Below are 26,562 nucleotides of genomic sequence, written 5' to 3'. Positions count from 1 at the left end.
TTAATTTTTTTAAATATAATACAGGGCTCTAATATTTGGTTGCTACAATTTAAGAATTGATTCGCTGTTTATAGTGAAACGTCAGAAAATGCCAAAACGTAATTAATAGCCCTTCTGGGCAAAATGTCCCTTTGGACTAAAAACAAATATGAATTGCCCAATGTGTAATGTTGGGTAATGCAAAGAATGCTTTTTACTCTGTACCATATTATGTAATATCTGTTTCATATAATAAAGTGTGCTAGAATAATAGGTGTGCTTATAGTAAGTCGATCGCCACGTGTAATGACGTATATATTCCAACATTAACTGCGGCTGAGACACGTGTCCAGCCTTTGGCTTGAAAAACCACTTGTCAAAAAAATCCCAAATGCTAAATTTACCTTATTTATGACAAATTTTGTTCTCTTAGATAGAATTAAAAAAAAAAAAAAAACTCTTAGTGAAAGGGTTAATTCCTTAGAAAGTATCCGCTATCCTGAATTAAAGGCTAAACTTAAACGGCAGTTATGTAGTCAATAATTTAAATTATTTTTTGGGAGAAATGATAGCAAGAAAATTAAAAATCACAACAAATGTTTCAAATATTTTACTACTTCGTGGTACTGTGAAACTTCATTTAATCATTTCTTTTATTCAGACCTTCTTTGGTTTGAATACATGAAAGTTAATTAAATGAAAGTTAATATATGAAAGTTTGAATTAAAACCTACTGCTGGGTTAAAAAGTAATGTTGAGGATCATCTTCCAATAGTTGCAAAAGCAAGATCTCGCTGAGCTCGTTGTACACAAATAAACATATAGAAAAAACACTATTGGGTTTTAAAACTATTCTCAATATTTATGTGTTCGACTCTATGATCCAAATATATGATTCTTATAACCTTTAAAGAGAATCGAGTACCTAGTTAGTATTACTTTACGTTCTCTGTGTTTCATAAATCTGATACGAAAATTGAAGAAAATTAGGAATTCGTAATCTATAACATCTGTCAGCTGTTCACATTGTTCAATATTCAATGGTGTCTTCTTTGCCTTAATCTCGCTTATTTCCGATTAATTTAGGAATTATTTATTTGTAGGATTACTTATGAACTGAGTGAGCAAGACGGTTGGGGTCAAATTTTGAGTGGCAACGACAAACGATTTACATTCTTTGCTCCCAGTGACGATGCATGGATGCAGCTCAAAAGAAATATGCCCACAGTCTACAAGCAGCTTACCATGAAAGCTTTCCCTTACCATACCAAAAAGGTACATTAAATTTTACAATCCTTTCTCCCAGTTGTGCATATCTTCCCAGACATTTTTCGGGGGGGATGTCAAATTCTTTTTAACTTATTTTATGCCAAATATTTAATATTAAAATTAGCTTGGTTATTACGAAAATCTTTTTACAGATATAGAGAATTTCGCAGGAGTAAGACCTTATTCCGGTGTCTGTAATGAATATGTCTGCTTAGTGCCTTTGCTTAAAGCTTGAATTCAAAGGGAAGTTTCGAAGAATGCTTTTTCTTTATTTGCTTGTCCCAAATGAAAATAAAAATGAAACAAAATTAAGGACGGGTAACATTTTCTGTCAACTCTAGTATCGAAGAATTCTGTAAAGGCAGTAGACAAATAACGTTATGCACTTCCCAACGCTGACGTCACTTATTTACAGAAGTGGAAGAAAATGCCACAAAGAGAACAGTTGCTTTTGAACAGACTTAAAAGCCCCAGATATAGTAGCTTTGAAATTCTGTTCAAGAGCAAGAATCGGCTGAGATTAGAAGAATAAAGCCTATTTCATGTATATTTAAACTCTGTACGCATGTTCTTTACTTGTTTAAATACCTGCTTAAGAACATAAAAAACTCAGCTACTTCTACCGTCTACTGTTCCAAGAAACATATAATAGAAAACATTAACCAACAAAGCATTTTGTTTGAATTTGCAGGCAGGCTTTTATTAAAAAATAATAAATAGCTGCTAAATATGTTAAATTAATGTCCTTCAGACCTTACTAGACAGTAAAGTGTAGCCAGTTATCACTTTAGTCTGAATTAATGACAAAATCCTAAGAATGACCTTTTTATTAATTCTGTTACTTTAACAGAAGGCTACACTTCTGAGTAAAAATAACCTTCTCCATTCAGTCATTAAAATAATATCAGCTGGAATTCAGATTCGAAGTAACGTAATCATCGACTACATAAAATGGTTTGCTTAAGCTGCCTGAAATATTTAAATGGCGTGTTTTAAAACGTCGGCTAGCGAAATGGCAAGATCTCAAATGATCATTGGTGGGGCTGCCAAAAGCTGTAACACTAAAGAAGCGGAATTCTAAATTCAGAACCGTCTACTTAAATACTCAAGCAGCTAATTTGCATTCTGGTGTGGACTATAGAAAGGAAAAATTATAGTAAATATTTAGAACATGTATTTAGTAGATTACCATAAATCATTCTAAATTAAATAATCATTCTAAATTATTCGTTAAAAATAAAAAAAAAGTATATCTTAATGACGGAGTCCTCCTCTTTAATTACAATTCTTTACGATTGAGCTGAATTTATTGTAATAAAGTTCTTGCTTTATTATACATTATTACCTTGTTAATCTCAAAGAAATTCTATTAGTGCTGCTTATAAACAAACTTGTATAATCATTATCATTTAATTATACGCACTCCCTTTTTGTAATATTTAAACACGTATGTGTTTTCACAGATTTTGGATCGTCACCTCGTGGTTAATCGTGAGCTTCGTGCCTCTGACCTTGAAAGAATAAACGAGATACAAATGGTCCACGGTCGTTTCAAGGTTATCCATCTCGACCATCCGGGCGGTAAGTTTCCCGAAATTAATTTTGCACAACATCGCTGAAATAAGTTTCTGTAACATAGTTTGCAATTTTTGATTGGAATAACCAGGAGGAAAGTAAATAAATTATCACCAATTATGAAATAGTTAATTATATAACAATTTTTCAATAAATGATTACGGTATTTTTTATATGTGACAGAAATTTGGCCGTCATTGTGGTCGCGTCAAAGCATTGCATTCTGCAATCGATTAGTATCCGATGATATTTTACTGATAATTAATATGCATTACTGCATTTCTGAATGATTATTTATAATAATTTCAGAGTTAACTTTGATAATTTACTTAAGCTTTCAATTATGTGTTTCGCAACCAGTGTTATTCAGTATGGTATGTCCTCTTGGAGAAGGTAATATGCACACTTTGAAAGGAGATGTTGTAGTAAATATTTAGATATTATTAAAAAAAATAAAATAAACAATTAAATTTTTTATTTTATTTAATAAACAATTATTGATAAATAAACAATTACATTTTATTGTTTTCCATTGGAAAACAATAAAATATAATTGTTTGCTATTGATCTTTACTCCAGAATTACTACGTAGCTTTTTTATTCACTACCCTCTTTAAATAACTGGTATGATAATTCCGTTTGCGCTTTTTTAACTTGGTAATATACTAATGAATTATTTTCTTAAAATTGTCAGTTCGTTCTATTATGTTTCTCTTTAAAACAGTAGTTCTTTATTTTAATTTAATTTGAAAATTATATCATTTTTATTGTATGCGTTATTAACAGTTTTATTCACTTGAGAAATTTAAATTAAGATGAAAATATTTAAGCTAAATTAACAGTAAGACAAACAGTATTTCGGAGACAATTTCATCGAATAAAGTTTCCAGTTGAAAAATAAATATTTGAGGTAAGAAAACATTCCATAGAAACTGAAAGATAATTAAATTATTAAATATTTGTTGATGTGTCAAAGCACTTATTCAACTTAACAGAAGCTATGTTAAACACCTGAAGCTCTTCTATCTTATTGGAAATACCTGGAAGGCATTCAGTCCTGGGAATATGTTATTAATGTTAATTAATTATTTACAAAAGAGTAATTAAACCGTAATATTCAAAATTCGCTTTGTGCTGTATGTGAAAACTATTTGAAACGCTTAACATTCTGATAAAAGTGTCACCTCTAAAGAAATCGAAAATAACTTCAAGAACGTTATTTTTTTCATTGTGCAAAATTAGTTCAATTCAAACTTCTTTCCAAAATAAGCAAATAATGCATATGATTCATTTAATACTCGTATGTGTGGGAGATATATTAAGTGTTAGGATTCCCCTGGAGCGCTTATTGTACTAGCTAAGATCTGTAATCGGACATTCTCGGCTCTGGGGTGTAAAATACAAGAGCCCAGTTCTTAATTAACGTCTATCGAAGTAGATAAGTGCCAAGTTGTCGTTCAAACGCTTTATTTCTACAAGCTCTGCACCTTTCGTAGTGTGTATGAGAGAAATATTTATAAATTTCACCGTTTTACAATAGGGGCCTCCATAGGCGTGACAAATGAGACACAAAGAATGCACCCGGCAGCTCTGTCAGCCCTCTTCTCTTTCCTGATATGGGAGTAGAGCTACTCGTATATGGTGTGCTGTGTAGTGAGATCAAGGCAGACCCGCGGAACAGGTATACAATACATTACATTTCTACACACGACGAAGGTTATTAGAAGAGGCATTCGATTATTATTACTTATGTTTTTCTCGCTTGAATAAGATCTTCCAAAGGATCAGAATATGTCTGTGAAAGAGTGTTATAATTTTAAAAATATGAAAATCCGTGTATTGTATGTATAAGGAATTTCTTATCAATAAACGATCCAAGATTTCTTAACTGTGATCCGCGATTTTCGACTCGCACCATGTCGTGGTAGGATATTTGTCTCTTACGGTTATAGTCTTTCATTAAAATGTCGCTTTTGATTAAATAAAAAGGTATCGATGATCTGTTTGACGTTTGTATTCCATATTCATGCGTTTCATGAGAACGTCCGCAATCAGCTTATCTGTCACAACCTTGCGCGCCTCACCGGGCCGCTGCAAATCCGTTGCCTACTGGCGACTTTCGCTCAGCGTTGACAGGAAATTTTCAACTAAAGTAGCAAAAGTAGACTCAAAAAGTCGCAAAATATCGCAAATGACCTGTCAGAACACGTGAATCATGGACCTTATAAGAGATAGACTAACCCAGTGGGCGGGGCGCGCGTCACCGACATGTCCGCAAGAACGGGACGATCTGGTTTACTTAACACTGAAACATATGGCATTTGTATCACATAACTGTTTTAATTATTAAATGTGATACGTTGTATAGTGATGAGATTATGTTATTTATTTAAGTCACAGTTTTTTCCAAATAGGATTTAATATATCTCATTAAAGCACATTTTACTTTATTTCGCGCATTTTGTTTTCACGCTTAATTCTTGTACAAATATCTTTACTTTGGTAAAACGGTAAAACCTCTAAGCACAAAACTTATGAACTTAAATTTTGCGTAAAAATTAAGTAAAATTAAGTAAGATTGATAGTACCCGATGATTTGAAATAAATAAGGTAAAATTAAACAAGATCTGATAATTTTTTTTAAAAAAATTTAATGGATATTTTCAAGCAGTGATTTTCAAAACTATAGTAACATTACAAAACAATGATTTATTTGATTTTATCATCATTAAATTATTAACATTAAAGTGTATTATTTATTTTAGTAATTTATAAAATTCGGAGCATAAAATTTTCTGAGTGTAATGAAGGAAAAAAAAAAATAAAATCTAGAAGCACTCGCATTTTATATTACGCCTAAAAGGAACCTTTTTTTAACGTTTTGTGTGTTACCTATATTTATTGAATATCATGTTCTTCGCTCGTAAACGACATACATTTGAAAACAGCATATCTTTAGAATTTCCGCACTGGAGATAAAAATGTTATTTATCTCCTCAAGACGTTTGAAAGGAAACGTTTCGCAAATTATTTCCAAGTGTTGCTACAAACCAAAATATATACATAAAGCAGAAAATAAAATATTTGAAATGTGTGTTCTAAATGTTAAGCAATGTTTCTAAGCAAATATTTCATATATATTTGCTTCGATTTTCTGAAAACAAACAAATAGTTTTAAAGGTGTTATTTGTTTTTGTGTTTTCTAAATACGAAAATAAATAAGATTTCTTATAAACTACTTCTATTTTTATATGCATTTTTACCTGTTTTCCCTTTTCTTTTTTTTTTTTTTTTTTTTATATATATTTTTCCTAAAATAGAACAGTGTCTTTTCTTTTTAAGACATATATTTATTTAAAATAAATAACAAAATAAATTATGGAATTGCTTCGACTTTTATAATTCGCTTGAAATTAGAAATGTTAAGTCGAAAGTTTAATTTTCCTCCATATGTGTAGTTCTGAGATTATTTTCAGCTAAAAGTTAATGCTGTTAAATGTATAACATTTAGTGCACGCGTTTACTAAAAATGGAGGACGGAAAAAGAAGTTTTTGAAGTTATCTGATTAATAACTAAATTTTCATTCATATTTATATTACATAGCTAACTGCAAGTTATTGTTTTTTTAATATATATCCCCTGGTTTGATTTATGGGGTTACAGCAAAGCCTCGGGGGCTTTTTGCCTAAGGGGAGGGATGCCTTCGTGGACGACTTACTAAGGGAACTGGCTCGTTCACATGTGGAAAACCACGAAAACGTCCATGCCGCCAGCCCGTTCGCGGGATTCGAACCTCGGACTAAATTGTCAGTGTTCAGCAGGTGGGCCATATATCTCCTTTAAAATACAAATTTGAAAAAAAAAATGTATCCTTATAAATTATCATTTTTATTGCTATCAAAATATTAAATTTATTTTCTGCAATAGAACTGAAAACACCGGATTGATTAGATGTTTGGAATACTTGCATAATACTTTTTATCTTTACTTTAAACGCAGTATGTATTTATTGTAGTTGTAATGAACGAATATTAAATTTTGGGTATATAATAATTTATTTCAACACAGTTTGTAAAGTAAAAAGAAAACATTTTTCTGAGAAACGAAATGCTGAACATTACTTATCGATACATATTACAGGATATCACGAATTAAACAAAAAATATAATTAAAAATAATAATATAAAAAGCAGAATTTTGAGAAATACGCTAATAATCCCTCGAATTAACTTAGGCTCTTTTGTTAAATTTTGAAGTTCTACTAATGATTAAATTTGAATTGCTGATCTGTCTTTCCTCGTTATGTTGCTGAGCTCTATTAAAGCATATATTTGAAGTGTATGCTTTAATCATTGTCACCACACCAAAACTATGAATCTGCATGATGTAAATTTAAGTTGTAATGGATAACATTGTAGGGATCTTCACTTTTATCTAAGTTTTGAGGAACCTAGTGAACTACTGAGCGAATAATCGCTCAAGTCTAAAAATAGAAACGTAAACTCGGGAAGAGTTAATTACCCTTTATTACCCAAAATAAAGTTAACAGATGGCCCCTTTCCTAGGACATACAATAAAACCTCCACTTGGGCTGAAACTCAAAAATGTAAGAAATAAGAACTTAATTAACAACTAACTAAAGAGATTCACCCGAAGCTAACACAATTTCTAAACAAGTTGGCCCGTAATGTTAAATTAGCTAGCGAAGCTATCAAGGGCACGTAATACGGCCGAGCGTAATAACAGCTTAGTGAGACGTAGCCAAGAGGCAAAAGCGCGCTTGCATTTAACGCGACTCTAAAAACTCATTCTGGTAAGGAATTGTAAACTAAAGCTAGAAGAGATATAAAATGTAAATAAATGTAATATAACTGTTACAAACTTAGGATAAACCTTACAACTTAAATTAGCGTATCGAGGGATTTATTGTTGAGTTCAAATAAAAGTTTTGCAGCATATATTTTAATCATCGTCGCCGCACCTAAAATAGGAATCCCTTCTGCATTCGTAGTTTATAAATCTTTGCAGTATTTACTTAAATAGGCAAATCTTTGGAGTATTTACTTAAATTGACAAGTCCTTGGAATATTTATTAAATTCAGCTTCTAATGCGTAGTAAATCCTTGCAGTATTTACTTAAATTCAATTTCTGAATTGTTTTACACGTTGTTAGACAAATGGATTATCAATTAAATTGAATGACGCCCCCTTCCGAAAACAGTGATCTCGCAGAACTGTGGTTTTGGGCCTGGTGTCGGTGATATTTATCAATAATAATATTTTGAAAAATTAACATTATTTCTGATTGAAAGTGATTGCAAATTGTATTATGTATTTTATATTATATATTGTAACAAAAGCGGCAAATTTCATTCCAAAATGCAGTTCTAATGAAGTGTTTATCTGTATTATATGTGTGTGTGTAAAATAACCATTTATTGTTTGAAATATTCGTGATCTTTATTAAATAGTATCAAATGTGTATCCTCTGAATGAATTCATTGCATTATTTAATGCAGTTCAAAACATTTCCAATGTTCCAATGTTTGTACTCATATATTGATATTGTCTTGTTTCCCCAAGTAAATGCATGTGCATCTTGCATTGTGTGTAGATACAGTGTAAATATTTGTAATTTGCATGAAATTATTGCACGGTAAGTTAAAAAGATACAACAGTTTAATTTCTGACTTACACATGAGCAATGGCTTTTATTAAGCATGCCCTTTACACATAAGAAAGCTTTACAATGTGCTACGTTCATTCGCACATATTCTTCTTCTGAATCTGTGTTAAGAGAATTTAGGGAAGAAATAAATAAAAATCGAGAAGAGGTAGACCAAGGGTTCTCAACCAGAGGAGAGAAAGGGAGAATCTTACAGTTTCAGGGGGAGGAATGTAAGAAACCTTCTATTTGCCTACCATGTACGCTACTCGACATTGAAAATGCAACACCATGAAGGAGTGGCATCCAGGGTGACGTCAGGGCGAGTGGATCGACTCATCTGCGGACAAACAGTGGTGCACTCGCAAGCCATTTCAATCTCCATTCTGTAGCATGTCAAGACACCTTGAATCTTCTCATATCGATATATATATATCCCATATCGATACGTGTCGATTGGTGGTTAGTGGCCTACAGTATGTGGCGACAGTTCCACATATCCGGCAGCAATTGGGGAAAACTCCACCGCGCGACAACGCGGCATCATGGTTTTGGAGTGCAATTGCGTACGTTTCCAGGTTACCTCTAGTTCGTATTTAGAGAAACCCAACGATACGTGTATGATGTGCTGAAGCCGGTGACACTTCCTTTACCTTCAAAGAATGCCCAGTGCCCTTTATTAGCAGGATAACGTCTAACTATACTCGCATCAACCAGCGTGATTTGCAAGGGGTACAGATGCTTCCTTGACCGCCATTATTTCCTGATGTCTCACCGATCGAACACATCTGGGATGTGATTAGACGCAGACCCTGCCATTGCCGCATTCAGAAGACGAACTGTGGCAAATGGTTGACAGGGACACCATCCCTAGTCTCACTAACTCTGTACCTAAACGTGCTGCTTCGTGGATTGCCGTCCAAGGTGGTCTTACAACCTACTGAGCTTCTCTCTCTCTCTGTATTATGCATACCATTTCGAAATAAAGATCGCTAATTGTTCGTTGCTGTCTCTCTGTTTGCCGAGTTTCATCACTTTATTGCCCCTCTTTCTTTGTATTGCATTTTCACTGTCGGGTGGTGTATGTATATATATAGATATATATATATATGCGTGTGCTATATGACAAAATTTTAGAAGAGAACTATCTCTATACCCTTGTTTGAGATGTAATACAGTAAAACCACGGTTCATGAATTTAATTCCTGCTTCAAGGCTGTTCGTCATCGGAAAGGTTCTTAAACCAAAAACTTTTCTCCATAGAAATTGACTTAAAATGGATTGTTCCGTTCTAGAAATTTTATTTAAACAAGTTTGATTGTTTATTTAAACAAGTTCATAGCACAGAAACAATAGAAATCTAAAACAAGAAATATAAATGCAATATTATTAAACAGATAAAATGCAGGAAAGCTTTATTTAATTTTATACTTGAACAGTGTAAATACCTGAACTGTAAACGGCATAAGTAGTAACATTCCTTCCTTAATCTTTCTTGAAGACATTTCTTTCATAATAGCTTTTTGTTGCTATGTGTGAAGTTGATGAGCTCCTCTGCTAACCTATAAATCTGTTCAATGTAGACATTCCACTTGTTCATTGTTCATCCACACAATATCGTTGATCACAGGAAAGTCGCAAGTGTCAGTGTCTGCTTGCAAAAAAATATGGTTATAATTTCCGTCCATGCGAATTTATGGTCCTGTAAGTCATTTGTAAACCATCCTGTAAGTCATCTCTTTGTTAATGAGAGCAGCGGAAAATGTTAAATGAGGCTTCAGGAAGCCCCTGAGCATACATCTCTTAAAACACCTTTGAAAATCATAACTTGAGTGTTCGTAACTCAAGACATAATATGTTCAGTAATACATATGTTCAAGATCTATAAGTTTACATTTACGCAAATTCTAATCAGTTAGGTATTAATGCTGAAGTTTGGTAATTTTACGAGAGTTCATAATAAACTATTAAATAACATTAAACTTTGTAAATTATAGCAAGTATGCCATTAAAATTACAATATAAAATCATATTTATCAATCAAAATCGTAAAAACAACCTTGTATTTAGCGTACGTATATTGAAACACTCAATCGATTTCGAGGGCAGCTAAAGGTCCCTCCTCATCAGGAGAAAGAAATACCTAGAAAGAAGAAAACTAAAGGGGAAGGAGTCTCAAAAACACGTGGTCCTTATCAGCACTGCACGTTGTTATAACCGGATTTTTAATCAGAGTTACACTGGTCGCCTACTTTTACTGAGCCAGGCTATCTGATCAAACATGTAACACAAAGGACACAGAATTAGCGAAGTTAAAAATAGGGAGCGAGGGGCAACTGCACCTTCACGCTCAAAATCTGAACTTCGAATAATGAATTTGAACTTCGAACTTATTCGAAGTTCAGATTTTGAGCGTGAAGGTGCAGTTGCCCCTCGCTCCCTATTTTTAACTTCGCTAATTCTGTGTCCTTTGTGTTACATGTTTGATCAGATAGCCTGGCTCAGTAAAAGTAGGCGACCAGTGTAACTCTGATTAAAAATCCGATTATAACCACATGCAGTGCTGATAAGGACCACGTGTTTCTGAGACTCTTACTCCTTTAGTTTTCTTCTTTCTAGGTATTTCTTTCTCCTGATGAGGAGGGACCTTTAGCTGCCCTCGAAATCGATTGAGTGTTTCAATATACTTACGCTAAATACAAGGTTGTTTTTACGATTTTGATTGTCATATTAGCGTGTTTCTTTTCTAGTCATATTTATCAGTTGTTGTGATGCGTGTTTTCAGTTTTGATGCCTTCATGAATTTATGAAATCTGCGCATACCAAGGATGCCAAGTGTATCATTTTCATTAGGATTCTGTATTTAATCAAAAACGTATCCTGGTGAGCTGACAAAGAAAACAATAGTTTTTCAATTTTGTTATTAAAACTGTGGATGCTAAAAGAGAACATTAAAACCTCAAAACATTAAATCCCTCATTTCATCATTATTTTTTCGGAAAACTACTTTCCTTTGTTTTATTAAGTATGGCAAGTGCATACAAGCTAGCTGTATAAGGGGCTGACTTACTACAGAAAATCGGCACGCAAGTGCCTATTACCAAGGTTCCAGTGTCATTCGTTGATCCGTTATTATGGATAAATAAATGATGAAATATTAAAAATGCAACATTGGGAAAGAAATACCATTTCATAAGGAAGCAAAAAAGAAATTATTTACTTTTAAAGGATTCATTGCAAACTTTTAACAAAGTACCACATCATCCAGTGCCGACTGCTAAAAATTAAAAAAAAAAAAAAAAAAAAAAAAAAAAAAATCAACCCACCTCTCTTAATTTGGTAATCTCTTGGGCTCAAAACCTGAAGGAAATTTAAATGTTTGTAATTGTATAGTGTCTCTCCAAAATGTGGCACTTATATTACTGGCAAGCCGAATGTCCAATTGAGGGGATCGTGGTAGAGAAAGAAAGATTGGGTGTTTTCCATCAAAACTGGTACAGATCTTCCCTTTCTCAGAGATGTAGTGTCAGTTAATTTTCCCATTTAAAATTTTAAGCAATTGTTAAACGCAAAAATGTTTACTCGGTGTTTTAGATTACTGTTGAAATATCTCTGCTGTGCAATACAATAACGTTTCTCTTTGATTTTATTTAAACTTCGTACAGGACATACTTGTTTTACGTTTCAAACCTATTTAAAAATGGGTATTACAACGGTATGTTATCAGTACTTCTATATCAAGTTCAAATTTTTCTCATAACATAAAATAAACGTACATTCATTTCCACGTATTAAATGCTATCAGTTATTTCAATCTATGTTTACATGTCATACATATATGCAAGTTTTAAAATTTTTATTCAGCACATTACAAAGCAATTTTACTTATTGCCAATAGAAATACCAACAGAAAAGGTACCTCTTATTGTATATTCTTGTGCTAAGCTATGTAATTTGCATTCATTCTGTTAACTGTAATATGCCTGCTTATTTTCCTGCCTTCTTAATGTGTTTCTTCACTTCACATCTTTTTGTGCTGCATTCAGGAGTGAGCAATATATCAGGAGGCTTGCCTCCGTTAGGTGAGTAAGCATTGTGCATGCACCCTGCTCACTATGATTATCTCAATTGTATTGTTGAATGTTTAACAATTCTTGTTATTTGCAGCAGACTAGTGCTTGTTTGAATGTAGAGCAGTCAAATGAATGCCACAACACTTTTTTTTTTTTAATTTTTTATTTTCTGTAAGTTTTCTTTTAAAATGGTTCGAAAACATTATTCAGTATCCTCTTACTTAAACCTTATTATATCGCATCATATTACGCATGTGCATTGGATTACAAATACATATTGTTTTAGTTTGTTTATTTTATATTTTATATCTAATTCATGAAGATGATTGACGAAATATAAATTCCGTAGTGATACGAAAATGAAACTCGATTCTTACATTTTCGTATTATATATGTTACCGGCAACAGTATGAAACGCCGGTATTGTACAGAATGCCTAGACATTGTATAGAATGCAAGACGTTTTTAGGCAAAGTATGAAATGAGAATAATTACATACTTTACCTAGATATTCCGTATAATATCTAGACATTCTATAGAATGGCAAATACTATTTAGGTAAAGTATGAAAAACGTTCCTGATAAGGCGTTTATATAGAAGACGTGTTCCTCAAAAATACAAATGTTATTTTGAAAAAAATGAGAGAGCCATTAAAAATTTTTTTTCAAAAGAAAAATGAAAGTTGTATAAAACAAAATTTGTGCCTTTCTTATTAAGTGAAACAAACTTTTCGTATAAAAAATAAGAAATTAAAGTTAACCTATTTGTTGGAACATGTTAGGCTTGAATAATATTTTCAATTACATAATTTGACCATCTATTTTCCACATATATTTGACGAATCTCAGGCCGCCTTCACTGGACTCAGCAACTGCAACTGACTGAAGAAGAATTTAGTGTTCATGAGTGTCTTCAATTCTAAAAGAAAATCTGAAGGATTTCAGATTTTAAATTACGTAAAAGGGGCGTTTTTTTAACATTTTGTGTTTCACCTTTATTTATTAAATATCATGTTTTTTCCCCTGTACAACGTTGCGATTGCTCGCTTTGAAACTTTTGAGTTTGTTAATCAAAAATTAGTTATAGTTTTACAAAATATGAAATCGAAAATAAAACAAATTCCAAATTTGGGTTTCCAGATGTCCACATTCGCAGTAGGATTACGTCATTCAAAAATGGATGGTTCTAGGTACCGTTGTTTTATCACAATGCGAGAAACATACATACATTTATGCAGATTCTTTATTATTTAATTTCTCCAAATATAATACAGGGCGATAATATTTGGTGGCAACAGTTTGGAAAGTGAAACGGACATTTAGAGTGATTCAACGCGAAATCGCAAAACGAAAACAATAGCCCCTCAAGGACAAAGCCCCTTTGGACTAACAAGTTCTTAGGGCATAAAGTGAATTGTGATCTCGCATAAACTTGTTTTAAAAGTAGGGCAGAAGTTCCAAGTCGGTAGAAGCCATCCTCTGTCACACTCATTTTGTTACAAATGCCAATACATTGCACGAATCAACTCGCCCCTTGTCGACGTCTGAAATAGAAACTCGCACAGTAGTTCCCGAAGACGCAGTGAGAATTTTTTTTCCCTGAATTCGTTTTTTTTTTCTTTTGTCTTATATTTCTAGATTGATTTTAGAAAGTATTTTACCTTCCATAGTATTTTCCGTTTTGAAACAAAGGGTGCACAAAATATCCATTTCATCCTCTACTAGCATAACCACAGAAAGATTGAATTTTTCGACGACCTTTTTTTGCACACAAGAGCATCACTCGTTTCCTTTAAACACATACACCAGGTATCAGAAACGGAAATCGCTTCAATTAGCATGTCTTTATTAAGTTTTTTTAATCCCCTATGGACTATAATCTCATCCATGATTTTTGAAAAAGGCTCTTTTTCTTACATAATCTGATGAGTTTCAACTTTTTTCATTGTTTCGACGCTTTCTATTTCTTTTTCTATCTGCTCCTCTGTATTTATATACGAATCAGAGATGTATTTCATACTTTTCCGGTTTCTCTATTGGCGTTCTATGGAATGCTTAGGAAATGTGTGAAATATGAATAGTTTCATACATTGCTGGCTGGTTTTATGCATTCTATAGCATGCCGGATTTCGAACTTTGCACGATTTCAAACTTTTCAAACTCGATAACATATATACAAGCACATTCTAGTCTTAACAAATGTCTTTTGTTATTGGACGTATCGAATTAGTACTTTGTAGTTTCAAAAGGTTTGTCTTCCTCCTCTATGTCTGGGGCTTCATGAAGTAAAATATTTAAAGCTGTCGAACATAAAGCAGGGTGAATCGGAACAAGAGGGCGAAACTTTAGGGAATGATACGAGCAATATTCGTCATAGGTTGTATGGTCCGAAAGCAAGCGGGGAGAACACTGTAGTTTTCCACTGTCATATTTAAAGAATTAAGAAAAGAATGAGAGGAGATACTTCTGGAAACATTTTATTAACAGAACGTGCTCACAGAAATTGCACAAAAGACCTTCCGTTAGCTGCAATGCACGCGGAATAGGGAATGACGTACATTTGCGAAGACACCAGGCACTTACCGAATATCGCCAGCAACAACGGCGATTCTGACGACTAGATCCATATTGGTTTCAATGGGTACTCGTATATTATGCTTTTCATATTGTCCCACAGGAAAAGTCCAAACACTAGAGATCCTAATCTTTGTGGCCAAGCTATGGAACCACCTCGAGCAATCTATCGTCCTGGAAATTTTGTGATTCATATAACCAGCAATCCTCTCGGTAATCCACGGTAGAAAATGCCGTGGTTCCTAATTCCACTTATGCCGCGAGTAACATGCGTTTCGCATGTTTTGTTCTGGCTGTCATGATTTAGTTGCTATAGGCGCTGCAGGTGAAATAAATACTGGAGCTGTGACTCTGAGGACAATATTGGAGATGGATTATGCCGTTGTGTGAGAGGACTGACCCTTTTTATAGCATTTATTTATAATGGCACTAAGCGGATCGCCGTTTCCGTTCCGATTATACATACGATAACGAATATTGCTCGTACAGTTGCCTTCTGTCACCCCATTAAGTTTATCCCTCTTGTTCACATTCACCCTGTATAAATTTCATGTATTAATTCCATTCTGGTTATGAGGATTTTATTCTTGGGCTGCAAAGAAACAATATACAAGGCGACCAAGTCGAAGACCCATACATAAAGGTTAGATTGGAGTTACCACTGTACTACTATTATCATAAACATTACAGGAAATAGGAGTGTTTTTATACCTAGAACACCGCGTTTTTTATTGGGCAAAGCCGACTGAGAATCGTTAATACATTAGGTTCTTTTTACTGAAGAAATAGTAAAGAATGTGCACATTGATCAGGCTGTGAAGATCATTACAGATAAAATTAATCAAGCAGCTGATATATGTATACCAAAAACGTCGGTAAAACAGCCTAATACCCAAAGCCCTGGTGGAATCCTGAATGCCAGGATGCCATCAGAAAACAAAGGAAAGCTTGGAGCATTTTTCGGAGATATCCTTCAGAATCAAATCTTATAATATTCAAAAGGGCTAAAGCAAAAGCTCGGCAGGTGCGAAGGAAAAGTCAGAAGAATTCTTGGATTTCGTATGTGTCTTCGATTAGCTCTTCAACTTCGAGTAAGAAGGTCTGGGAGAGAGTCCGGAAAGCGTACGGTATCTACAAAGAACACACACTTTCCATTTTAAAGATAAATGGTGAAGCAGTTACTAGTAGGGAAGGAATTGCCAACGCTATTGGACAGAGTTTCTCAGCCGTCTCACACAGTAATAACTACCCTCTTGAATTTCTTTCCGCAAAAAAATGCATTGAAAAACAAATAATTCATTTCAAATCTCCCAATACTGAACCATATAATCATGATTTTACTGTGCTTGAACTGAAAAGAGCTCTGTTGCAGACAAAAAATTCATGTCCTGGTCCAGATGATATTGCCTATCCTATGCTGAAACATCTTCCTTCCAAGTTATTGGCAGCCATCCTCTTTCTCTTTAATAGAGTATGGAAGGAACAAGTCTTTCCAAACGCCTGGAAAACAGCTTTTGTCATCCCCATTGTTAAACCGGGAAAAGACCCTACTAATCCGTCAAGTTTACGCCCCAAAGCTCTAACTAGCTGCCTCTGCAAACTCTTTAAAAAGATGGTCAACACTCGTCTGGTCTATTATTTAGAGACAAATAATTGTATCTCCCCTTATCAGAACGGTTTTAGAAAAGGAAGAGCAACTGTCGATAATATCCTACTCTTAGAAACAGGTATCCGTAGAGCGTTCGTTAGAAGAAATCATTATGTTTCCATTTTCTTTGATGCAGAGAAAGCCTATGATACCACCTGGAGATACGGTATCCTTCGTGACCTATATAGCAATGGTTTACGAGGAAACATGCCGATGTTCATCAAACATTTCCTACAGGATCGGAAGTTTCATGTGAAGATAGGCGATACACTTTCTGACATGTTCCATCAAGAAGAGGGCGTTCCGCAAGGAAGTGTATTAAGTGTTACATTATTTAGTATAAAAATTAACTCTATTTTAAAACAACTGCCTCCAGCAGTCCAGGGTATGCTCTACGTCGATGACCTGCAAGTCAGTTGCCAGGGAGAAGACCTGAAAGACATTGAGTGTAAACTGCAGACATCTCTCAATAGAATTGTTAAATGGTCGCAGGAAAATGGTTTTAGATTCTCTACTCAAAAGACTGTGTGTGTACATTTCTATCGAAAGAAAATTCCTCACCCTGACCCCGAACTTTATCTGCAAGATGTGCTGATTCCTGTAGAAAAGGAAATAAAATTCCTAGGAATGATATTTGACCATAAGCTTACGTTCCTTCCCCATATTACCTATCTAAAAAAGAAATGTTTAAAAACTATGAATATTCTGAAAGTACTGTCAAATACTTCTTGGGGTGCTGATCGAGGCTCAATTCTTCTTATATAGAGAGCTCTCATTCGTTCGAAACTAGATTATGGATCGATCATTTATGGTTCGGCAAGGCCTTCAGTATTACCCAAACTTGATCCGATACATCACCAAGCACTTCGGATATGCACTGGCGTCTTTAGAACTTCTCCAGTGGAAAGCTTATATGTGGAAAGTAACGAGACCTCCCTGCGGTTAAGACGTGAAAATCTTTGTTTTAAGCATTATTTCAAAGTCTTATCACAAACCGAAAATTCTACGCGGTCAAAATTGCTTAATGACCAATACTCCCGTTTATATCAGGCACGGCCATCATGTGTCCCATCTTTTGGTTTGCGGATGAGTGCTTTGGTGGAGGAGTATAATTTGTCTAATATAGATATACAGGTGGAGGATTGTTTTGGAATTCCTCACTGGGAGGATTGGAGAATCCATTCTCTGGATACTTTTCGACACTGGAGTAAATCACAAACTAACGAAATCATCTGCAAGCAGATTTTTTTTGAACATAGAAACAAATATAGGAAATATATCCCTCTATATACAGACTGATCAAAATCCCAGGATCATGTTGGTGCCGCTTTCGTCACAGAGAGAACAATAGTGGGCGTTCGATTACATACAGTTTGCTCTGTGCTTACTTTTGAGCTTACTGCAATCTATCTGGCTTTGACTTACCTTTCAAAACAAAAGTACATAAAGTTTATTATCTACACAGATTCCATGAGTGCCTTAATGTCATTGGAAAATCACGCTCAATGTACTCACTCAGTTGCAACCAGAATCCTGAAGTTGAATCATTCTTTAAAAATTCGGGGATACCAGATTCTTTATTCGTGGATCCCTGGACACGTTGCCATTAAGGGGAATGAATTGGCGGATATTGCAGCTAAAACTGCAACCACAATGTACAATCTTCAGATTCCACTAGCAGACATCAAAGGGTTTGTCAAAAGCAAAATTCTCAGCAAATGGCAGAAGCAATGGGATGACAAAGTATGTAACAAGCTGAGAAATGTAAAATCCACCATTGGATACTTGCCATGTATGGCTAATAGAAGGGAGGATGTCCCTTTGACTCGACTGAGAATTGGCCATTGTCGCCTGACTAATGAGTATCTTCTGAAGGGAGAAGAGAATCCCAGCTGCCCAAACTGCAATGCATATCTGACAGTCCATCATCTCTTGGTGGAATGCCAGAGTTTTAATTATTTTCGCCAAAAACATTTTAATTGTTCAGAACTGGACTTAAGAAATTCAATTGGAAAAACATATCATCGTAATCTGTTTCAGTTTTTAAAACATATTGGCTTTTATAATAGACTTTAACCTGTCTCTTTTTACCTAAGCTAGAAGTTTTTACAAATGACTGATTGCATTGTTACCATTTGTCTGGCGCACATAACCTTGACAGGTTTTCTGCCAAATTACAATAATCCAATCCAATCCAATCCAAATCTAAAGTGTACACCACATGATTTCCTTGTACGGAATATTAAATTATACTAATTTTTCCTGCTTTTCATTTAAACTTATTTCCTCGGATTTCATTAGAGATATGTTTCTCATGCAATAATTCAGCTCTCACTTCGAGGCAAGGCAAAAATACATAGAAATTCAAAATATCTTCTTTAAAAGTTGAAAGACATAGGAAAGCATAAAACACCAAATACAGCTAAAACAATAAAAACAAGTTTTACAATTAAAATTACACTTTCCATGCAAATTGAAGCGATTCGGCTAGCGAGGAAGAAGACAGATTTTTCGGTGCACAAAACTAAAAGTTTTCTTTTGGCAAAAAAGATACTGAATGTGCAGAAATACTTAATTAACTATTCTACTTAAGTTCTTAATGTAAACAAATATATGGCTGCTATGAGGAAAAACTTAGGCTTAGCCGCAATTAAACAGCTTTTAAATTGTTGATAATTCTACTACTACTGCTGCATGTAGATTAAACTAAAGGCATGAAAAACTTAACCGTAGGATAAGAACAACATAATTTCATCAGTTTTAAAGCAAAAAATGCCCAATTTATCCACATATAAGGATAAAAGAACTGAGTTTACGGATAAGAGTAACAGAGTGTATATATATACATATATTTATGTACCTTTGGTGCGGCCGATTGCAACCAAAAAGGGAGGTGCACAACTAAATGTTATACCAGTCCCACATACAAAATTTTGACGTTCGGAGGCTACTCGTTTTTGAGTTATGCGAAAAACATACGTACGTACAGACGCCAGGAATGATCTCTTCTGAATCCATTTTAAAGAAGTTTTATAATTTCTTTCGAGAAAGAGCATCCTTTATTCTGTCCTTACGTACAGATGTCATGCATTGCATTCGGTAAAGGTCAAAATTTATTTTAATATGCATTTTGATCGTTAAATAAAATAAAAATATCGTTAAATTGCATTCGATAGCTGTCAAAATGGATATTTCCGTTGAAATATGATACACGGAATTTTTCTTGATTAGAATACTTCCTCTACTTCGTAGATAGAAGTAGAAATGTGTTAAACGGAGATCCCCCGCAGCAATTCGTACTGAGAACGTACTATTTCGAAAAAACGCAATAGTGAACTCATGGTTGAAGGTTATAAATATTCTTATTCTTTCATTATATGAAAATATGCTAAAGAAAACTGCACAGTAGAATATGATGTCAAAAATGTGGAAAGAGCAAAATGAGTCTTTCATTCTCTGAAGCTCTGTTTAAAAGAGTTTGCGTTGATCCGAGTACATATATGGGGTGTATGTTACGAAATGTCTATCCGCGATAGGATAGCTTCCCCGCAAAGCAAGTTTAGTGTTGCCAGAGAATGGCAAAGGAAGGCAGTATTGCCACATTTGGCGAGAAATCGCTTATTTGGCGAAAAATTTGGCGATATTTCATAGACTGGAACACCTTCCGGAACGAATTCTTACTGGTTTAATCCAGAATGTTCTCGAACGCAAGCCAAAAGCTATATAAATCTTACTGGTACGCGGAGACTCAGTTAGTGTTTCGTCTAGCGAGTTGATAGTCAGTTAAGAGTCAGTGAGCGAGTTTCTCGTAGTCTACTGCCGAGTTGGTCGTCGAGAGCATCGCAGAGTATGATCTTAGAGTGTATTGAGCTCCGAGAACGACCAAACCGAGTCGGGAGCTGTACACTAGTGTATCGTCGAATGTATCGCGAGTTGTTAGCTTGGAGTACGTAGGTTTTCGAGAAAGACCGAGCAAAGTCGGGAGTTGTATTCTCGTGCTTTTCCGTGAAGCTGTCTCCACCGTTATAGCAGTTCCCTTGGAACGGTGTTTGCTACACCAGAGTGCCTAAGCCTAGGTCGTTCACTTTGTACAACAAACTGGTAGCTTCGAAGGTTGATATTGATTAACAAGCAATTCAGGATATAATTCTTTTTAGTCCAAAGGGATTTGAGTCTCGAAGAACTATTCCTTTCGTTTTGGCATTTTGCGTCGTACTCTAGCAATGTCGGTTCACCTTTCAAACTGTTGCCACAAAACGTTAGAGTCCTGCATTATATATGAATTAATGAAAAGTCTGCATACATGTATGTATGTATATTTCTCGCGTTGTGATAAAACAAGGGTGTCTAGAGCCATTCAATTTTGAATGACGTAATCCTACTGCGAATATGGGCATCTGAAATCCCAGTTTGAAATTTGGAATTTGTTTTATTATCGATTTCGTATTTTGTAAAACTTTAACAAATATTTAAGTAACAAACTCAACGATTTCAAAGCGAGCAATGGCAACAGTGTACGGGGGGAAAAACCTTTTTATCTCAAGCTCGTCGAACTGTGTATCGGAAATTCTAAAGATATGCTCATTTTAAAATTATTTCGCGAAATTGCTATTGAACTAAATTTTATGGTTTAAATACAAAGAACATGATATTTAATAAATAAAGGTAACACACTAAACGTTAAAAAAACGCCCCTTTGGACGTAATTTAAAATCTGAAACATTTCAGATTTTTCTTGTGGTGTTTTTTAAATTTTTTTAATAATTAATTTTAATAAATTAAGATAAAACTTAGATTGGCTTGAATTAAATGAGAGTATGACTAACAATAGTGGTCAAAATTCGAGTTGAGAGTGAAGCTATTACATAAATAAGGCACAGAGTCCCTCGAGCTGGTGAGAAAGGTCCATAAAACAAATATGGAAGTACAAATATTTGTAGCCTAAACCGACAAAAATGAGTAAAATAGAAGGAATACACAATATAAAATGCAGAATAGAGAATACAGAATACGTATATACACTGGTGTGCAAAAATTAAGGACGAGACGGTTTTTTCAATATAACTTTGTACAAAAGCTTTCCAAATCAACACATTTAATACCGTAAGATCCCCAATACGTAAGGACATGAGTAATGTAAGCAACACTTACTAAAAGAGAAACCAGAGGTATAAAAAGAAGCTTTATTGAAAACGTAGCATGGAGCGCAAAGCGACTGAAGGCCGAAACATCCCTGTGATGGGTGTCCAGCAAGAAACATCCGGTCTTTAATAGGGGATATGATCTGCCCTGACTGCTAGGCAGGTTTCACAGCGTCTGCCCATGCTGAGAATGAGGGTGTCAATGAGTTGTTGAGGCATTGCTGCCCATTCGTCTTGCAGCGCCAATCGAAGCTCCGGAATCGTTACTGGTGGTAAGGTACGAGCTGCCAAGCGTCTGTCTAGAAACTCCCATACATGCTCGATGGGATGGACATCCGGAGATCGTGCCGGCCAATCCATACGTTCAATATCCTCACTCTCTAAGAGCTGTTCGGCAGCTACTGTGCGATGACATTGTGCATTGTCGTCCATAAAAAGGAACTGCGGACCCATACCGCCTCTAAAAAGACGCACATATGGAAGAAGAATCTCGTTACAATAACGGGTCCCGTTGACTGAACCTGCGTCGAAGATGTGAAGGTCTGTACGACTACCAAGCATGATGCCTCCCCAAACGAGAACACCGCCACCTCCATACCTGTCCCTTTCAATGGTGTTGGAGGGATGATTGCGGCTTCCCCTCTCTCTCTAGATGAGTATGCGATGAGAATCACTACTCAGACTGAATCTGCTCTCATCTGTAAAGAGTACTCGTCCCCATTCATTGGCTCTCCAATTCCGGTGTTCCCGGCACCACAGAGAACGCCTTCTCCGATGGGCAGGCGTTAGAGGTACACACCGTACAGGGCGTCGTGCAAACAGACCACCACCGTGCAGTCTTCTGGCCACGGTAAAACGCGATATCTTTCGTCCAGTCGCCTGTGTCGTGTGTCTAGCGATTTCTCCCGCTGTCTGCCGCCTGTTTCTTCTGGCTTGTAAGGCAATATACCGGTCATCTGCGGGTGTGGTTCTTCGTGGACGACCACTACTAAACCCCCGGATAGCTGTTCCTGTAGTTTGAAACTGTCTCCAAAGTCGTGAAACGATGCTGTGAGCAATTCCGAACTCTGCAGCCACACTTGTCACACTGCGGCCTTCCTCCAACTTTCCAATGATTCGACCTCGGGTAAAAGCATCCAGATGTCGTCTAACAGATTGATTATTCGCCATTTCTCGCTGAGGCAGCAACTCAGTGTGATTTTAACTGCTATACGGCGTGCAATCTCTTTGCCAGAAATACTGATCTTACACCGACAACATGCTTTATACTACTCAGACACTCCCCCATTACGTCTACCTGCATATCTGCGCATGTGCTACCGTACATCACCTTACTTAATCTCCTGATTGGTCTTTCTGTCCGCTCTGCCTCTTCGTTCTGCTGATATGCTAATTTTTCGACTTCGTCCTTAATTTTTGCACACTAGTGTACATGTACGAATACTAACTTATAATACAACTACGAATACAGACATACGGTACAAGAAACATCAAAATGGTGGTGCTTAGCAACTGGAGTGAGGACAAAAGAGAGATGTTACATAATCCAGGTGTTTAACTGGGCCAGGTCCACCGTTATAGCCTGATAGCTTGGAGGCTGTGTCGCTGATTGTTTTATAGTAGATAGTTTTATAGTGATACAGTGTTTATACTAGTTCGATGACTGTACAAGTGCTTTCGGAGTTGTCTTGAATAAATACTGGCTAATAAATTGTGTTTTGATACTTCCTCAAGTGTTGTCGTTATTCACTCCAAATCAACGAACTCGTACGCACGTAAGAATAGAAACGCAACAGTATGATTTAGCTCCAACGCGTGCAGTTATCCATCAGTCTCCAGCAATCTATCACGAAGTGTTTGGTGTCAAGATCTCTTGAAGGAACCACAGAAGAATATTAGTCAGAACCTTGGGAACACTGCGTGTACAGCTAAATCCGTTTGCTGCATTTGAAAATGGTGATCTATTTAACGTTTCCTCTCTCTTGCTAAATCTAATGTCTCATGTAAGTCGATTTTGTCTTGGATTTGCATCCTCTGTTGCTGTTACGGAGCAACAAAAACTTGTATGCTATAAAATATAGGATTTTTTTTTTCAAATCTGTGTATGAGCTTTCAGCTACTGTGTGTTGCATTGAATGTGGTCAATAATCTGAATTAGGATCTGTGTTGTGGTGATTATTAAGATTTTTTTTATTGATATAGTATAACTTTACTACTAAAGATGAAATTAGCAAATAATATTTGGAATTCTTGTAACATCGATTAGTTTTCGATACAGTAGAACTTCAAATATCCGAATCAATTGGGACTGGATCCCATTCGGATAATCAAAAATTCGGATATATGGATTGTTTCCTAAGAAAGGGTGTACGTACACTTTAATTAATTACTGTATGTTGAAAATGAGAGAAAAACTGTTTTTAAAGAAAGAGGTTTTAATTGATTAAATTGAAAAGTACTTGATAATAAAGTAGTACTTCAAATAATGAAGTAGAACTTCAAATATCCGAATCAATTGAGACCGGATAATCAAAAATTCGGGTAAATGGATTGTTTCCGAAGAAAGGGTGTACGTACACTTTAATTAATTTCTGTATGTTGAAAATGACAGAAAAAGTGTTTTTAAAGAAAGAGGTTTTAATCGATTAAAATGAAAAGGCAACACTTTTACAAAAAATACATTTCGAAGTCATACATTTTTCAGTCTGATCCGATGTGAAACCTAAATAAAAAATTTCTATAGAAAAATAAACTAATTCTTTCTCATTTTATCAGCAACAATGGCACATAGTTTTTAATGATTCTCGTCTTTTAATCAAATAGTCGTCAAAGCTCAAGTTCTTTCCAATGTTTCACCTACATTAATTTTAGTCGAATAAATGTAGAAAAAATTTATCATACAAATGTTATGGTGTAAAATGTATTTTATGGCGCCTTTTTCACAGTCAGATGTACACTCTGACGTTTCTTTCCTTTCACATAAATTATGTCACTTATTTTACGTATATAAATAGTAAAACCATGATTATCGTATCTTTTTTTAATAATTAAGAGTAATTCTCTTCGGACAGCGCAAAAATGCATCCTTCGATCCAGTGTTTATTTTTCAGCGACATATTAAAGAAAAGTATATTTTTAATACTGAAGACGATAAGTAAGCCTAATTCCAATTGGATGCCAGTTGCGTTTGTATTTTTAAATTAATATTTAAATTCATGGAGAAAATCAAAATCGTTACAAAAATGTGTAAACACCCTCTGAAGATCTGTTTTTTTAAATTTATAACGTGAATTATACCAAATGTTCATATAGCACATTTTTTTCTGAATACGTTTGTATTGGAAAATACATAAATAGATCAAAATATGTCTTCTTTCGAAGAGCCCACACGAACCGAAATTGTGCACTTTTTTACTTCTTTGTACGAAGTAAAAAGGAAGTATTGTAATCGCGAAAAGATTCAAGCATCATATTTAAACGAAAATATCCATTTTGAACGCTATCGAATGCAGTTTAACGGTGTTCTTGTTCTTGTTCTGTACGTAAGGACAGAATAAAAAACTCTTTCCCCCCAAAAATTAAAAAAACTGATTTAAAATGAATTCTTAAGAGAATTTTTCGTGGCGTCTCTACGTACGTACGTATCTCGCATAACTCAAAAACGAGTAGCCTCAGAACGTTGACATTTTGTATGTAGGACTGCTATAACATGTAGATGTGCAACATGTAGATGTCGATATGTATATCCACTCGTATATATATATATATATATGTGTGTGTGTACCCACTTGCATTATGTTGTTCTTATATTCTGGTTAAGGTTTTTATGCCTTTAGTAAATCTGTATGCAATATTTGTGGAGTTATCAACAATTTAAAAGTTGTTTAAGTGGAGCTAAGCCTAATAATTTTTGCGATGGCGGAGATGTTTGTTTACATTTGAAATTTGGCAAAATAGCAGATTTGTTGCCAATCTGGAGAAACTGAGCTTCCCAACAACAAAGATAACGCCATCTTTTATTATTGCGAATTAAATAATGTTTAATCCATTCTGGAATTTATTCGAGGAAGTAAGTGTTTAAGATTTACTTCGTAATTTTTAATATAGATATTTTGAGTTTTTATGTATTTTTGCCTTGTCGGGAAGAAAAAACTGAATTAATTGAATGAGAAATATTGAATCGTCTGTAAAAATTGTTTATTTTTTGTTTTGTTTGCTTAATTTCTTTTATACATCGTTTTAGATTTATTATAGTATTTGAATAGAATATGTGGCAACGATTACATAATTCTTCAAATGATATAAATTTATATGCATTCTGAGTTATAATATGAACGAAATGTAATGCTGTTAAGTGAACCTAGAGTCAGAGTGCAGCTATGGTAAGCAAATATATTGAATTTTAAAGAGTGCATTTATTCTATTGTGGTTTATGCGCTATGGACGAAGTAGATTTAATTCAATCCAATAATTTAAAATAAAATGCAAGAAAAAAATGTATAAAACTTAATATTCCATAGAAGGAAGTCTGGTGTATACATCAGATTTGTATTGAGAGAAATGACCAAAGAGCCTCTGCTGTTGAAGTAGGTCTTTTCTGCAACTAATTCCATTAAAATTCTTATTCCAACAAAGCC

At 34.7% G+C, this 26,562-nt stretch overlaps 1 protein-coding gene across 8 annotated transcripts in view; it reads left to right on the top strand.

Annotated features, from left to right (window-relative positions):
• LOC118200157 (fasciclin-1-like) overlaps positions 1 to 26,562 on the top strand; it is a 680,498-nt gene that overhangs the window by 586,174 nt on the left and 67,762 nt on the right. For 5 of the 8 annotated variants that reach the window (XM_085807024.1, XM_085807026.1, XM_085807027.1 and 2 more), the window contains 3 exons: positions 1,083 to 1,254; positions 2,712 to 2,829; positions 12,536 to 12,571. In XM_085807024.1, coding sequence (XP_085663150.1) covers positions 1,083 to 1,254; positions 2,712 to 2,829; positions 12,536 to 12,571 — 326 coding nt within the window. Of the gene's footprint in view, positions 1 to 1,082; positions 1,255 to 2,711; positions 2,830 to 4,363; positions 4,684 to 12,535; positions 12,572 to 26,562 lie in introns of those variants that run through there. The other 3 variants (XM_085807030.1, XM_085807025.1, XM_085807031.1) reach the window with 2 other exon arrangements.

The sequence above is a fragment of the Stegodyphus dumicola genome, chromosome X1, assembly GCF_044657685.1.
Source record: "Stegodyphus dumicola isolate Sdum_Otavi_A_Nest chromosome X1, ASM4465768v1".
In the NCBI taxonomy this organism is placed as follows: domain Eukaryota; kingdom Metazoa; phylum Arthropoda; class Arachnida; order Araneae; family Eresidae; genus Stegodyphus; species Stegodyphus dumicola.
The sequence above is the reverse complement of the archived record's forward strand: the minus strand, read 5'-3'. Positions and strand labels throughout refer to the sequence as shown.